Here is a 16325-nt window from a genome sequence, read left to right on the forward strand (position 1 = left end):
GGACCACGGCTCAAACTCCTGTCCCCTGCGTTGGCAGGTGGATTCTTAACCAATGTGCCACCAGTGAAGCCCAGGGCATAGTTTTTAGAACTTATGAAGTGTATGAGTTTGTGTGTTTCTATGCAAAATGGCTGGTTCTTCAGAGTTGTTCTTGTCTTATTTGTTTCCTAGTAAGTAAAATTAATTTTATAATGCTCTTTCAGCAGAAGCCACTTTTGTTTCCAGTGCAACTTGTTCTCTTAAGTCAAGCAAATTAGTAAAATTCTTTTATGCATAATTATTTATTTATGAAGAATTTATTATTTACTTAATTTGCAAAATTCTATGAATTCTATAATTCTATGAATAATACATTTTGGGTAAGGATCTAAGGGTCTACCAGATTGTTAACTTATGAGCAGGAACCCAGTTCTGGTGGGGTTTTTTTTGATTTATTTTTTTGGGGGGGCACGCTGCGTTGGGTCTTCATTGCTGTGCACGGGCTTCCTCCAGTTGCAGTGAGCGGGGGCTACTCTTTGTTGCGGCGTGCAGGCTTCTCATTGCGGTGGCTTCTCTTTCTTGCAGAGCACAGGCCCTAGGCACATGGGCTGCAGTAGCTGTGGCACGCGGGCTCAGTAGTTGTGGCACACAGGCTTAGCTGCTCTGCGGCATGCGGGATCTTCCCGGACCAGGGCTCAAACCCGTGTCCCCTGCATTGGCAGGCAGATTCTTAACCACCGTGCTACCAGGGAAGTCCCAGGAGCCCAGTTTTATTCACTGTTTTATTCCAAGTCCACCTGGTACACAGTATTCAAATATTTAAAAGAATGAGTAGAACATTATACTTTTCTTTATTAGTGATGATAACACCACCTTATCTTTGTATAGTTTACTAAACAATTTTGTATTCATTCTCTACTAATTTTTTCTTTTTTGCCTTACACTCTAAAGTGACTGGAGGTAGTTCATATAACGCATGTTTTTTAAAAAATCAGGAATGAAGTGAAAATAAAGATAAACCGGAAAGAATAATATACTACAACACATGCTTCGAGGTTCAAATAATTACTAATGGAGGACTATAAAATTGGCTCTGTGCTTCCTACTTACCAAAACAATAAAAATACTATACTGTAGTTACAAGTGTAAACTGCCCATAAGCTGAAGTCTGGCATATAGCAGGGAATTCAGATATTGAGTAGATGAATGGATGAATGAATGGCAGTTAAAGAAAAACAAAGTATCCCCTGGCCATTAGGTATGAAAGAAATTTCTCTACTATATTTTTGCAAAAGGGACACTATGTGAAGATATTCTTATAAAAACATAAGCATTTTGTCTTATCTTTACTATATCCTTTTTAGATGTTATACAACCAAAATAGGTGTGTATAACAATACAGAAGAAAATACAGGAGAGACTTTGAGGCTAAGTAACTATATAAGATCATATTGCTATTATATGGCTTGAAGCCAGGTCTTGGGACCCCAAGTTCAGTGTTCAGTTACATTTCAGCTACTTCTCAGTTCTACTGGAAATGCATGGTTTTATGACAAGAGTTTTCTTTACCATTGTTACGCTTTTTCGGACACTTCTGAGTTCTTAGACCATGTTTGGACAAGTAAGTTTACTGAATGTCTTGCCCATAACAAGCTTGTCCTAGTAGTCTAATACTTGTTTCTGGTTGTCTAATACTGCATATATTTTAGGTATATACTTTTTAAAAGATTTAATCCAATCTTTGAAAAAGAAATATGGTTTCTAACTTATAATTGATATTTTAATACTATATGTGTAATATATATGCAATAATACAATTAGTTTTGATTTTTAGAAAATGTTTTTGCACTAAGTGGTATTAAAAAATAATTATAGTATCACCCTGATTTATTTCTGTACTCACTTTCCTCAGCAAGAGTATAACTGATCACATGATCTGGTAACAGATTAAGTCTTACGAGCATGCATTAACACTGTAACTGTAAATTAAATCCAAAAACTTATCATCTTTTTCTGTATCAATTTTTACCATGACATTATTATTATTATTATTATTTATTTATTTATTTTTATTGGCTGTGTCAGGTCTTAGTTGTGGTATGTGGGTTCTTCGTTGAGGCATGCGGGATCTTTCATTGTGGCACACGGGCTTCTCTCTTGTGGCGTGAAGGTTTTCTCTTCTCTAGTTGTGGGGCACAGGCCCCAGGACGTCTGGGCTCTGTCGTTGAGGCACGTGGGTTCCAGAGCACACGGGCTCTGTAGTTTGCAGAATGCAGGCTCTCTAGTTGAGGCACACGAGCTCAGTAGTTATGTCGCACGGGCTCAGTTGCCCTGCGGCACGTGGGATCTTAGTTCCCTGACCAGGGATCGAACCCACGTCCCCTGCATTGTAAGGTGGATTCTTTACCACTGGACCACCAGGGAAGTCCCCTACCATGACATTATTTTTTTTTTTCATAAATTATTTTATCTATTTATTTATTTTTGGCTGCGTTGGGTCTTTGCTGCTACGTGCGGGCTTTTCTCTAGTTGCGTCAAGGAGGGGCTACTTTTCCTTGCGGTGCATGGGCTTCTCATCGTGGTGGCTTCTCTTGCTGTGGAGCACGGGCTCTAGGCACATGGGCTTCAGTAGTTGTGGTGCACGGGCCCAGTAGTTGGCTCGTGGGCTCTAGAGCGCAGGTTCAGTAGTTGTGGTGCACGGGCTTAGTTGTACCGCAGCATGTGGAATCTTCCCGGACCAGGGCTAGAACCCATGTCCCCTGCATTGGCAGGTGGATTCCTAACCACTGCGCCACCAGGGAAGTCCAACATTATTTTTAAAAGCAAAAATCTAAGGAATTTAAATATTCAACAATAGGGAATAGTGAAATAATTTATACTACATCAATTAAATAGCATATTATGTAGTCATAAATATCACAGTATTTAAAAAGAAGTAGAGCATAAGAAAATGCTCGTTATGTTAAAAAGGATGTAAAACTGCATATATAATATGACCTTAATAGTGAAAAATACATCTATATGTATTAAAAATCTAATAGAGTATACAGTAAGACAGTTATACCATTTAACTTCATATCTGAGGGATTACAGATGTTTTTGTTCTTCTTCATACCTTTCTAAATCTTCTATACTATTTTTACAATCCGAAAGTTTTTTAAATATTAATTCTAAAAAGTTTAAATAAAACACATTATATGTAGTATAATTTTATAAATATTATTGAGAGTTAACTGACTCTCAGTAGAAATTAATCAATATTTTTCATTAATATACCTATTGACTATTTTCATTTTCACCCTTGGCTTCATATTTTGAGTACATCAATTGCACTAGATACATATTTGAGTAATATTATGTACTAGAAGGGGGAAAATATACAGTAAACCTTTATTAATTCAGAAGTTAGAATAATTTAGGCACTAGAGTGAATGCATTTTTACATATACTTAAGATATTAATAACAAAACTGCCAAAGAAATGTTTAAAATACTTGAACTGGGGGTCTGGGCAAGATGGCGGAAGAGTAAGACCCGGAGATCACCTTCCTTCCCACAGATACATTAGAAATATATCTACACGTGGAACTGCTCCTACAGAACACCCACTGAACGCTGGCAAAAGACGTCAGACCTCCCAAAAGGTAAGAAACTCCCCACGTACTTGGGTAGGACAAAAGAAAAAAGAAATAACAGAGACAAAAGAATAGGGACGGGACCTGCACCAGTGGGAGTGAGCTGTGAAGGAGGAAAGGTTTCCACACACTAGGAAGCCTGTTCGCGGGCGGAGACTGCAGGTGGCAGAGGGGGGAAGCTTCGGAGCCACGGAGGAGAGCATAGCAACAGGGGTGCGGAGGGCAAAGCGGAGAGATTCCTGCACAGAGGATCAGTGCCGAGCAGCACTCACCAGCCCGAGAGGCTTGTCTGCTCACCCGCTGGGGTGGGCGGGGGCTGGGAGCTGAGGCTCGGGCTTCGGTCGGTCGGATCCCAGGGAGAGGACTGGGGTTGGGGGCGTGAACACAGCCTGAAGGGGTTAGCGCACCACAGCTAGCCGGGAGGGAGTCCGGGAAAAAGTCTGCAGCTGCCGAACAGGCAAGAGACTTTTTCTTGCCTCTTGTTTCGCGGTGTGCAAGGAGAGGGGATTCAGAGCGCCGCCTAAACAAGCTCCAGAAGCAGGCGCGAGCCGTGGCTATCAGCGCGGACCCCAGAGATGGGCATGAGATGCTAAGGCTGCTGCTGCCGCCACCAAGAAGCCTGTGTGCGAGCACAGGTCACTCTCCACACCGCCCCTCCCGGGAGCCTGAGCAGCCAGCCACTGCCAGGGTCACGTGATCCAGGGACAACTTCCCCGGGAGAACGCACGGCGTGCCTCAGGCTGGTGCAACGTCATGCTGGCCTCTGCCGCCGCAGGCTCGCCCCGCATCCGTACCCCTCCCTCCCCCCGGCCTGAGTGAGCCAGAGCCCCCAAGCAGCTGCTCCTTTAACCCCGTCCTGTCTGGGCGGGGAACAGACGCCCTCAGGCGACCTGCATGCAGAGGCAGGTCCAAATCCAAAGCTGAACCCCAGGAGCTGTGCGAACAAAGAAGAGAAAGGGAAATCTCTCCCAGCAGCCTCAGAAGCAGCGGAGTAAAACTCCACAAACAACTTGATGTACCTGCATCTGTTGAATACCTGAATAGACAACGAATCATCCCAAATTCAGGAGGTGGACTTTGGGAGCAGGATATATTAATTTCTCCCCTTTTCCTTTGTTTGTGAGTGTATATGTGTATGCTTCTGGGTGAGATTTTGTCTGTATAGCTTTGCTTTCACCATTTGTCCTAGGGTTCGGTCTGTCCGTTTCCTTTTTTTTTTTTTTTAACTAAAAAAATTTTTTTTTCTTGATAAATTTTTTCATAATAATTTTTTCCTTATTTTTTATTTTAAAAAATTAAAATAATTTTTTTCTTATTTTTTTATTGTAAAAAATTTAAAATTTTTTGTTCTTAATAAATTTTTTCTTAATTTTTTCTTACTTTTTATTATAAAAAATTAATAAATTTATTTTTAAAAATTAAAAAAAAATTTTTCTTAATAAATTTTTTCTTAATAATTTTTTTCTTATTTTTTATTATAATAGCTTTATTTTATTTTATTTTATCCTCTTTCTTTCTTTCTATTTTTTCTCCCTTTTAACCTGAGCCATGTGGATGAAAGGCTCTTGGTGCTCCAGCCAGGCATCAGGGCTGTGCCTCTGAGGTGGGAGAGCCAACTTCAGGACACTGGTCCACAAGAGACCTCCCAGCTCCACGTAATACCAAATGGCGAAAATCTCTCAGAGATCTCCATCTCAACATCAAGACCCAGCTTCACTCAACGACCAGCAAGCTACACTACAGTGCTGGACACCCTATGCCAAACAACTATCAAGACAGGAACACAGCCCCATCCATTAGCAGAGAGGCTGCCTAAAATCACAATAAGGCAACAGACACCCCAAATCACACCACCAGACGTGGATGTGCCCACCAGAAAGACAAGATCCAGCCTCATCCACCAGAACACAGGCACTAGTCCCCTCCACCAGGAAGCCTACACAACACACTGAAACAACCTTAGCCACTGGGGACAGATACCAAAAACAATGGGAACTACGAACCTGCAGCCTGTGAAAAGGAGACCCCAAACACAGTAAGATAAGCAAAATGAGAAGACAGAAAAACACACAGGAGATGAAGGAGCAGGGTCAAAACACACCAGACCTAACAAATGAAGGGGAAATAGGTAGTCTACCTGAAAAAGAATTCAGAGTAATGATAGTAAAGATGATCCAAAATCTTGGAAATAGAATAGACAAAATGCAAGAAACATTTAACAAGGACGTAGAAGAACTAAAGAGGAACCAAGCAACGATGAACAACACAATAAATGAAATTAAAAATACTCTAGATGGGATCAATAGCAGAATAACTGAGGCAGAACAATGGGTAAGTGACCTGGAAGATAAAATAGTGGAAATAACTACTGCAGAGCAGAATAAAGAAAAAAGAATGAAAAGAACTGAGGACAGTCTCAGAGACCTCTGGGACAACATTAAACGCACCAACATTCGAATTATAGAGGTCCCAGAAGAAGAAGAGAAAAAGAAAGGGACTGAGAAAATATTTGAAGAGATTATAGTTGAAAACTTCCCTAATATGGGAAAGGAAATAGTTAATCAAGTCCTGGAAGCACAGAGAGTCCCATACAGGATAAATCCAAGGAGAAACACACCAAGACACATATTAATCAACCCATCAAAAATTAAATATAAAGAAAACATATTAAAAGCAGCAAGGGAAAAACAACAAATAACACACAAGGGAATCCCCATAAGGTTAAGAGCTGATCTTTCAGCAGAAACTCTGCAAGCCAGAAGGGAGTGGCAGGATATACTTAAAGTGATGAAGGAGAAAAACCTACAACCAAGATTACTCTACCCAGCAAGGATCTCATTCAGATTCGATGGAGAAATTAAAACCTTTACAGACAAGCAAAAGCTGAGAGAGTTCAGCACCACCAAACCAGCTTTATAATAAATGCTAAAGGAACTTCTCTATGCAAGAAACACAAGAGAAGGAAAACACCTACAATAACAAACCCAAAACATTTAAGAAAATGGGAATAGGAACATACATATCGATAATTACCTTAAATGTAAATGGATTAAATGCTCCCACCAAAAGACACAGACTGGCTGAATGGATACAAAAACAAGACCCGTATATATGCTGTCTACAAGAGACCCACTTCAGACCTAGGGACACATACAGACTAAAATACTTGAACTACTTTTAAAGACTCTGATATTTTAGAAATACCTAGTTATAAACAGTAAGATAATTACAAATATTCATATCAGTGTATAAGTTAGGTTCTCCAAAGCATCTCTATGCTACAATTTTTTAGCCTATTTCTAATATTATATACATTATAAGAAAAGAATCTGGATGTTTCACACAATTCTTAGACAATATTGAGAATTAGCCTACTAAGTAACTCTCACCTGTTGAAACAAATTGACAACTAAGTAGGAAATACATATAAATGTCTTCATTAGTTTACCTGAAATTTAGGTACCTGAAATAAATAAACAACATTTATTTTCAAATACTACTTTGTACTCTTTCAGACCAATTCTCACAGTTAGCTCAAAATGATAACAACTTACTATATTTTGGTATCATAATCACACCTAGACTGAAATCTGTTTGACTAATAGCCAAAAGAAAGAAAAATCCTATGTAAAGTCGCTTTCAGAATAGAACTGCAGCATGCATGTGTGTAAAATGTATAAGAATATCTTTCATAAAAAAATCCAATTTAGGGACTTCCCTGGCAGTCCAGTGGTTAAGACTCTGCGCTTCCACTGCAAGGGGCACAGATTTGATCCCCAGTTGGGGAACTAAGATCCTGCATGCTGCACGGCATGGCCAAAATAAATTCCAATTTAAAAATCTGTTGAGTAGTTCTCAGAAAATTAAATAAAATCTATAAATATCCTCCTGAAGTCACTCAGTCATTCAACAAACAAACTTATCTTTTCAGTCATATTAATTTCTTATTAGTTCAAGAAACTACTAGTTCAAACACCTACTGTCATGTATTCCATCTGAACTTCCTGACACAACCGCTCAGTTCTAGAGCTCCGGAGTGCTCCATTAAGTAGCTATTATTCTCCTGGAAATAAGCTAGAGGATTGTTGTGGTACTTTTCTGGCATCCCAGAAACATTATAATTAGGTATCTTTCTTCTGGAAATAAGCAAGAGGATTATTTTATGACACTTTCTGGCATCCCAGAAACATCATTGTACCTAAATATGTTGCTTTTGCCTTAATGTGCTGTAGCCCAGTGTATACGTACAGACTGAAAAGGAAAAAGAGCACACTTATTCACTTCTTTAAATGTGAAATAAAGCAGCAGCTACACATACTCACACACATCATTGGCTCCTCAGTCAGTCTCCCCAAATATTTCTTTTGTTGTTGATCATTTCCAGCAATAATAACAGGCATTTGCTATCAACCAAAGAAAAGTGATATTAAAAAAGCAAGATATTTTAAAATTAGGTATGTAAATTGAAATACTTAATTCAAAACATGAGAACTATTTTCCCCCAAGGGTAAGTCCAAAGAATTGGCCTTTATTCTACCTCTAAGTTAGAGAGCTAAAACCACGAGGATATAAATCTATTAATCCAAGTATTTTCATAAAACAAAGTTATATAGGACTTGTTGGTAACATAATATATAAAAATCTACTGTAGTAAGATGCACAAGTAGAGAATTAAATTTACGGACTTCCCTGGTGGCACAGTGGTTAAGAATCCGCCTGCCAATGCAGGGGACACGGGTTCGAGCCCTGGTCCAGGAAGATCTGACATGCCGCGGAGCAACTAAGCCCGTGTGCCACAACTACTGACTCTGTGCTCTAGAGCCCGCGAGTCACAACTACTGAGCCCGTGCACCACAACTACTGACGCCCACGCGCCTAGAGCCCGTGCTCTGCAACAAGAGAAGCCACGCAATGAGAAGCCCACGCACTGCAACGAAGAGTAGCCCCCACTCGCCGCAACTAGAGAAAGCCTGCATGCAGCAACGAAGACCCAATGCAGCCAAAAATAAACAAACAAACAAAAAAGAATTAAATTTACAATAAATGACATGGTATATATGATCAGGTGTCCTAAGAATTACTCATTAAATTTCAGCATTGCCAGCAGTGGCAGCAAGCCATCCCATTCCTTCTCCTGAATGCCCTTACCTAAGAATTGCCACTGAAGCCACAGCCAAAGTGTACAGTTTCCCCACAGAGACAGCTAGGACTCCGAGTACTAAAGACAACAGCCAGAATGATCAACTCATGGAAAAGAACTCCAGGCTTCACTGCAGAACCTTGTGTTCCTTTTTAAAGAAAACTGTGTTCCACCAGCTAACCTAACTTAGCAGTACTATTTCATTAACAACAGCTCAGTTAAGCAATTCATTTTCTAGGTAACTTACCCCCAGAGAATTTCCTTCAATAGCAGTCTGAACCCCTGTACATCCATAAGCCATTTCTTCAGTAATTAGACAGCTATCAAAAGTTCCAAGTCCAAGACCTCCTACAGTATCAAAATGTTTTAAGAGCCCATTATAACATATAGCACACCTCAACAGAAATAAGGGTGAACTATTTAAATTACTTCCAATATAACCTAATTGATTTTAACAGCAAATTTACAAATACAGTATCTATAACACTAGAAACTAAAAGTTTTCTGGCTAGTACAGTAACAAAGTATACTTCTCTAAAATAAGTTTTAAAATTTCAAAAAATTCTCTTACTATTTGTAATCTGGACCTGTCTTCCTGTTTCAGCTTGATTTTGTAAAAACTTGATTCAACTCTGCTAAAATTTTAACCTTTTGACTGACGAAAGGAGTGAAAGGAAAGTCTCAATAAAATGTAAAATCAAAGGTAGAATTAAAATGCAACAAATCAACTAACTGTAGAGAGAGAAGTTACCAAGGATTAGGATCAAGTTAACATCGGAATCAGTTATAAAGAAGGAAGAATGCCTCTAAGTGTTGAGTACAAGGCTTCTAAAAGCTGACAAATACTGAAGTCTGAACAGGGGCACAAAGGTAGAAACCCATTTAATGGCAACAAATATCTGAAAGAATGACTGAATAGAATTTCAAAATTCTTCTTGTACATAGGCATTCTAGGATTAAAAATGTAAAGAAAGCTTACCACAACTTTCTGGAATGTGTGTATTCAATAAACCAAGTTCCCAGGCTCTTTTAATTAGTGGGACAGGATACTGAAAGAAAAAAATAATAATAAAGATAAAAGCCAGTTATATTTAAAATCTGTTTATATTTAAAATCTTGTAAAATATGTCAAAGATTTTTCTCTCCTTAAAATGCATAAACCTACCTCGCCAGTCTTATCATATTCCGCAGCAACTGGGATTATTTCCTCCCTGGCAAATTTACGAGCAGTAGCTTGAAATTCTTTCTGCTGTTCAGTGAACGCTAAGGGAAAGTTATTTAGAAAACATTAAAATAGGACAATGAGTTGAGGGAAATGAAGTAAGTATGTGGAAATTTATATTTATAATGGAGACTTTAAACCTTGATAACAAGAAAGTCAGACTACAGTGTGCCTTCAGACTAATCAAGATTTCACTGTGCTATATGAATAAATCTATATCAATACTCATGCCAAAAAGGTAGGTAAGATTTCTAGCTTTTACAAATGAGTAACAGATATAAACTTGAGTTTTCCTCTTCCAAGTGTTAAGATAAAAACAATTTTTCTTACTTATTATTAGTTCCAAAGCAGACTCATCAAACGTTGACTAACACTGAAATAAAACTAATACATATGACAATGCCCCGATCTCAAGAATCAATCTAATTAGGGAGGTAAGACATGACCAGTGACCATAAACCAATAAAACTTGTTCCAAAATATCATATAATACTAATATCATAATTTCAATTTTACTCCTCCTTTAGACTCAGATCATTTAAGTTTATAAATTAGCACAAAGCAACTGGCAAAAGTGGTGGGAAAGCTTCTCAAATTAATGAAGTGAATACGGTGACTGGACTGAGGACAGAAGGCAATTACCACCATACTTTTTAAAATCCATACTATCGAAGGATAGGTAAAATTTTTAAAAGATATAGGGTATTTCAGGCAAGAAGAATGAGAAAAAAGGCAGAAAGGCAAGAATGAGCAAGAATGTTTAGGAGTATAGTAATCATTTCTATAGGGATGTATGAAATAAAATGTAAAAGACATTAGAAATTCGGTGTTGAATCTCTCATTGTATAAATAAGGAAACAAAAGCCCAGACTAAGGAAACGATAGCCCCAGAGTCTTACAATGAATTAGCAATAAAACTATACTTAGCGTTTCAGTCTAGTGTTCTCTACATCACAACTTCACTTCTAAAATTGGGGCCAATTCGTATCAAAATTGTGAGTGGGTAAAGGGGAGGGAAGGCAAGGATCTATTACGTATTATTTGGGAACCTACTTTGATCCAGTTACTATGTGCTAGGACTTCACATATGTCATATAATTTAATCTTCAAATAAATCCTGTGTTGTAGATATTATCCCCAGTTTATAGCTAAACAACCAGGTGCAACTGGTCATAGGTGTTATCCTTATTCCTTTTCTTGAGCTCCACAATCTCCCTCCTAAACACTTATATCTATCTCATCTTCTGTCAGTCGGCAAACCACCATAGATTTCTCCTGCTAGTCTCTTATTATTGAGTATGAATCTGTACATGACAAACTGAAACTAAAGAGCAACCATACCAAACCTATGCTAACATCTCAATAAGAAAATAAGATCCAGTGTCCCAAACTGCTATCCTCATGCTGTTTCAAAATTTTCACTTAATTCTGTTAAAAAAAAAAAACTTTATAAAGATGCTAACAATCTTAAAAAATAAAATAAAAACCAAAAATGATAACCCTAGGGAGTTTTGAGTTTGTTATTTCTACCTGGGTGTGAGTTAATTATCTCAGCTGCCTTTTAACTATTTTCTGAGACCAAGTGAACTGAGAAAATGGGTTTTTAACTAGAGGAAAGGTAATAATTTTGAAGCAAGAAGCACTATAGGGGGCAAAGGATGCTGAAGAAAGGGATTATTTTTCAAATTTTTTGCCTGGGTGGGGTCTTCATTTTAGAGAGAAAGGGGAAGCAAAATCTTATTCCTTTTCCCTCCGACACCACATGGCTCCCTGATCCCAAAACTAAGAACCACATCTACTAGCACCAAACTGCACTTCAGATATATTATGGACAAAACAGGCTCAGCTTATTAGCAGGCACCTAGCACTTTGTATCTAATAAGTGTTTAAGAAGTATTTGTTGCATTCATTTCTAAGTTGAAGACTAGTCATATGTAGCAGTGAATTTGTTATTTATTTGGGGATATATACTTAAGAAAAATGGCAGAAATACATATGTATGCTGCTAATACAGATTTATGTATAGGGTATTATGCTGGAGAAGAAAACAAGATCAGGAAGAATGGGTATGACTAACTGTGAACAATCTGTGGATGGTGATTGGTTCTATTCACTGACAGACATTACTGAGTTTGTTTACAAACATATTCCAGATAAATACATATAAAAAGCTGCATACATACAACAAACAAAAGTTTAAAATAAAAACACAGAACATATACCAAAACTAAATCCTGATCCAGGTTCACGGTGTTGGACAGCTTTCGTATGTTGTGATCTCCAGTCAAAGCGAGAAAGACTTCTCAGTACCTGCAAAGACCAATTTTATTACAATAAATTTGATAAATTAAACATGAGTCAAATAGAATACTGACAACACAAGTGAGTAGAACAGCTTCTTTGACCATATTCAAGAACACAGTTTAAGTCATTACTTAAATGCCCTCAACCATAATTTGACTTCTGTATTAAGCCAATTATCAGATATTGAACACCTATCATAAAGGAAATTCTTTTTTAAAAAAATGCAATGTGGAGAGATTGGCTCAAGATGGTGGAGTAGAAGGATGTGCACTCACTCCCTCTTGCGAGAGCACCGGAATCACAACTAACTGCTGAACAATCATCAACAGAAAGACACTGGAACTCACCAAAAAAGATACCCCACTACCAAAGACAAAGGAGAAGCCGCAATAAGATGGGAGGAGGGGTGCAAGCACAATAAAATCAAATCCCATAACCACTGGGTGGGTGACTCACAAATTGGAGAACAATTATACCACAGAAGTCCACCCACTGGAGTGAAGGTTTTGAGCCCCAGGTCAGGCTTCTCAACCTGGGGGTCCAGCAACAAGCAGAGGAATTCCCAGAGAATCAGACTTTGAAGGCTAGCGGGATTTTATTGCAGGATTTCAATAGGACTGGGTGAAACAGAGACTCCACTCTTGGAGGGCACAAAGTAGTGTGCACATCAGGACCCAGGGAAGGAGCAGTGATCCCACAGGAGACTGAACCAGACCTACCTGCTAGTGTTGGAGGGTCTCCTGCAGACGTGGGGGGTGGCTGTGGCTCAGCACAGGGACAAGGACACTGGCAGCAGTTCTGGGAAGTACTCCTTGGTGTGAGCCGTCCTGGAGTTGCCATTAGCCCCACCAAAGAGCCAGGTAGGTGCCAGTGCTGAGTCGCCTCAGGCCAAACAACCAACAGGGAGGGAACTCAGCCACACCCATCAGCAGACAAGTGGAATAAAGTTTTACTGAGCTCTGCCCATCAGAGCAACAACCAGCTCTACCCACCACCAGTCCCTCCCATCAGAAAGCTGGCATAAGCCTCTTAGATAGCCTCATCCACCAGAGGGCAGACAGCAAAAGCAAGAAGAACTACAATTCTGTAGCCTGTGGAACGAAAACCACATTCACAGAAAGACAAAATGCAAAGGCATAAGACTATGTACCAGATGGAAGAACAAGACAAAACCCCAAAAAAACAACTAAATGAAGTGGAGATAGGCAACCTTCCAGAAAAAGAATTCAGAATAATGATAGTGAAAATGATCCAGGACCTCGGAAAAAGAATGGCGGCAAAGATCAAGAAGATGCAAGAAATATTTAACAAACACCTAGAAGAATTAAAGAACAAACACCTAGAAGAATTAAAGAACAAACAGAGATGAACAATACAATAACTGAAATGAAAAATACACTAGAAGGAATCAATAGCAGAATAACTGAGGCAGAAGAATGGATAAGTGACCTAGAAGACAGAATGGTGGAATTCACTGCAGCAGAAAGAATTTAAAAAAAGAATGAGAAGAAATGAAGACAGCCTAAGAGACCTCTGGGAAAACATTAAACGCAACAACATTCACATTATAGGGGTGCAAGAAGAAGAGAGAGAAAGGACCCGAGAAAATATTTGAAGAGATTATAGTCGAAAACTTCCCTAACATGGGACAGGAAATAGCCACCCAAGTCCAGGAAGCCACCCGAGTCCAGGAAATAGCCACCTAAGTCCAGGAAGCATCCAAGTCCCAGGCAGGATAAACCCAAGCAGAAACACGCCGAGACACACAGTAATCAAACTGACAAAAATTAAAGACAAAGAAAAATTATTGAAAGGAACAAGGGAAAAACGACAAACAATATACAAAGGAACTCCCATAAGCTTAACAGCTGATTTCTTAGCAGAAACTCTACAAGCCAAAAGGGAGTGGCACGATATATTTAAAGTGATGAAAGGGAAGCACCTATAACCAAGATTACTCTACCTAGCAAGGATCTCATTCAGATTCAACGGTGAAATCAAAAGCTTTACAGACAAGCAAAAGCTAAGAGAATTCAGCACCACCAAACCAGCTCTACAACAAATGCTAAAGGAACTTCTCTAAGTGGAAAACACAGAAAAGAAAAGGTCCTACAAAAACAAACACAAAACAATTAAGAAAATGGCAATAGGAACATACATTTCGATAATCACCTTAAATGTGAATGGATTTAATGCTCCAACCAAAAGACACAGGCTCGTTGAATGGATACAAAAACAAGGCCCATGTATATGCTGTCTGCAAGAGGCCCACTTCAGAACTAGGGACGCATACAGACTGAAAGTGAGGGGATGGAGAAAGATATTCCATGCAAATGGGAATCAAAAGAAAGCTGGAGTAGCAACACTCGTATCAGATAAAATGGACTTTAAAATAAAGAATGTTACAAGAGACAAGGAAGGACACTACATAATGATCAAGGGATCAATCCAAGAAGAAGATATAACAATTATAAATATATATGGACCCAACATAGGAGCACGTCAATACATAAAGCAAATGCTAACAGCTATAAAAGAGGAAATCGACAGTAACACAATAATAGTGGGGACTTCAACACCTAACTTACACCAATGGACAGATCATCCAGAAAATTAATAAGGAAACACAGACTTAAAAGACACAATAGACCAGATAAATTTAATTGATATTTATAGGACCATCTGAAAACAGCAGATTACACTTTCTTCTCAAGTGCACATGGAACACTCTCCAGGACAGATCACAACTTGGGTCACAAATTAAGCCCCGGTAAATTTAAGAAAACTGAAATCATATCAAGCATCTTTTCCGACCACAACGCTATGAGATTAGAAATAAATTACATGGGAAAAAAAAGTAAAAAACACAAACACATGGAGGCTAAACAATACATTACTAAATAACCAAGAGATCACTGAAGAAATCAAAGAGGAAATCAAAAAATACCTAGAGACAAATGACAATGAACACAGGACGAACCAAAACCTATGGGATGCAGCAAAAGCAGTTCTAAGAGGGAAGTTTATAGCAATGCAATCCTACCTCAAGAAACAAGAAAAATTTCAAATAAACAATCTAACTTTACACCTAAAGAAACTAGAGAAAGAAGAACAAACAAAACCCAAAGTTAGTAGAAGGAAAGAAATCATAAAGATCAGAGCAGAAACAAATGAAATAGAAACAAAGAAAACAATACCAAAGATCAATAAAACGAAAAGCTGGCTCTTTGAGAAGACAAACAAAATTGATAAACCTTTAGCCAGACTCATCAAGAAAAAGAGCGAGAGGACTCAAATCAATAAAATTAGAAATGAAAAAGGAGAAGTTACAACAGACACTGCAGTAATACAAAGCATCCTAAGAGACTACTGCAAGCAACTCTATGCCAATAAAATGGACAACCTGGAAGAAATGGACAAATTCTTAGAAAGGTATACCCTTCCAAGATTGAACCAGGAAGAAACAGAAAATATGAACAGATCAATCACAAGTAATGAAATTGAAACTGTGATTAAAAATCTTCCAACAAACAAACATCCAGGACCAGATGGTTTCACAGACGAATTCTAGCAAACATTTAGAGACGAGCTAACAACCATCCCTCTCAAACACTTCCAAAAAACTGCAGAGGAAGGAACACTCCCAAACTCATTCTACGAGGCCACCATCACCCTGATACCAAAACCAGACAAAGATACTACAGAAAAAGAAAATTGCAGACCAATATCACTGATGAATATAGATGCAAAAATCCTCAACAAAATACTAGCAAACAGAATCCAAGAACACATTAAAAGAGTCATACACCATGATCAAGTGGGATTTATCCCAGGGATGCAAAGATTCTTCAATATACACAAATCAATCAATGTGATACACCATATTAACAAACTGAAGAATAAAAACCATATGATCATCTCCATAGATGCAGAAAAAGCTTTTGACAAAATTCAACACCCATTTATGACAAAAACTCTCCAGAAAGTGGGCACAGAGGGAAACTACCTCAACATAATAAAGGCCATATATGACAAACCCACAGCAA

General features: G+C 38.5%; 1 protein-coding gene across 1 annotated transcript in view; it reads right to left on the reverse strand.

Annotated features, from left to right (window-relative positions):
• Positions 1 to 16325, reverse strand: part of ACADM (acyl-CoA dehydrogenase medium chain) — a 51400-nt gene that overhangs the window by 29544 nt on the left and 5531 nt on the right. The window contains exons 2-6 of the mRNA XM_082355723.1: positions 12198 to 12285; positions 9919 to 10016; positions 9733 to 9802; positions 9001 to 9101; positions 7936 to 8016 (exon numbers count right to left, since the gene is read on the reverse strand). Of these exons, the coding sequence (XP_082211849.1) occupies positions 7936 to 8016; positions 9001 to 9101; positions 9733 to 9802; positions 9919 to 10016; positions 12198 to 12285 (438 nt within the window). The remainder of the gene's footprint in view (positions 1 to 7935; positions 8017 to 9000; positions 9102 to 9732; positions 9803 to 9918; positions 10017 to 12197; positions 12286 to 16325) is intronic.

Source organism: Balaenoptera borealis, assembly GCF_965194805.1.
Source record: "Balaenoptera borealis genome assembly, chromosome: 1".
Classification (NCBI taxonomy): domain Eukaryota; kingdom Metazoa; phylum Chordata; class Mammalia; order Artiodactyla; family Balaenopteridae; genus Balaenoptera; species Balaenoptera borealis.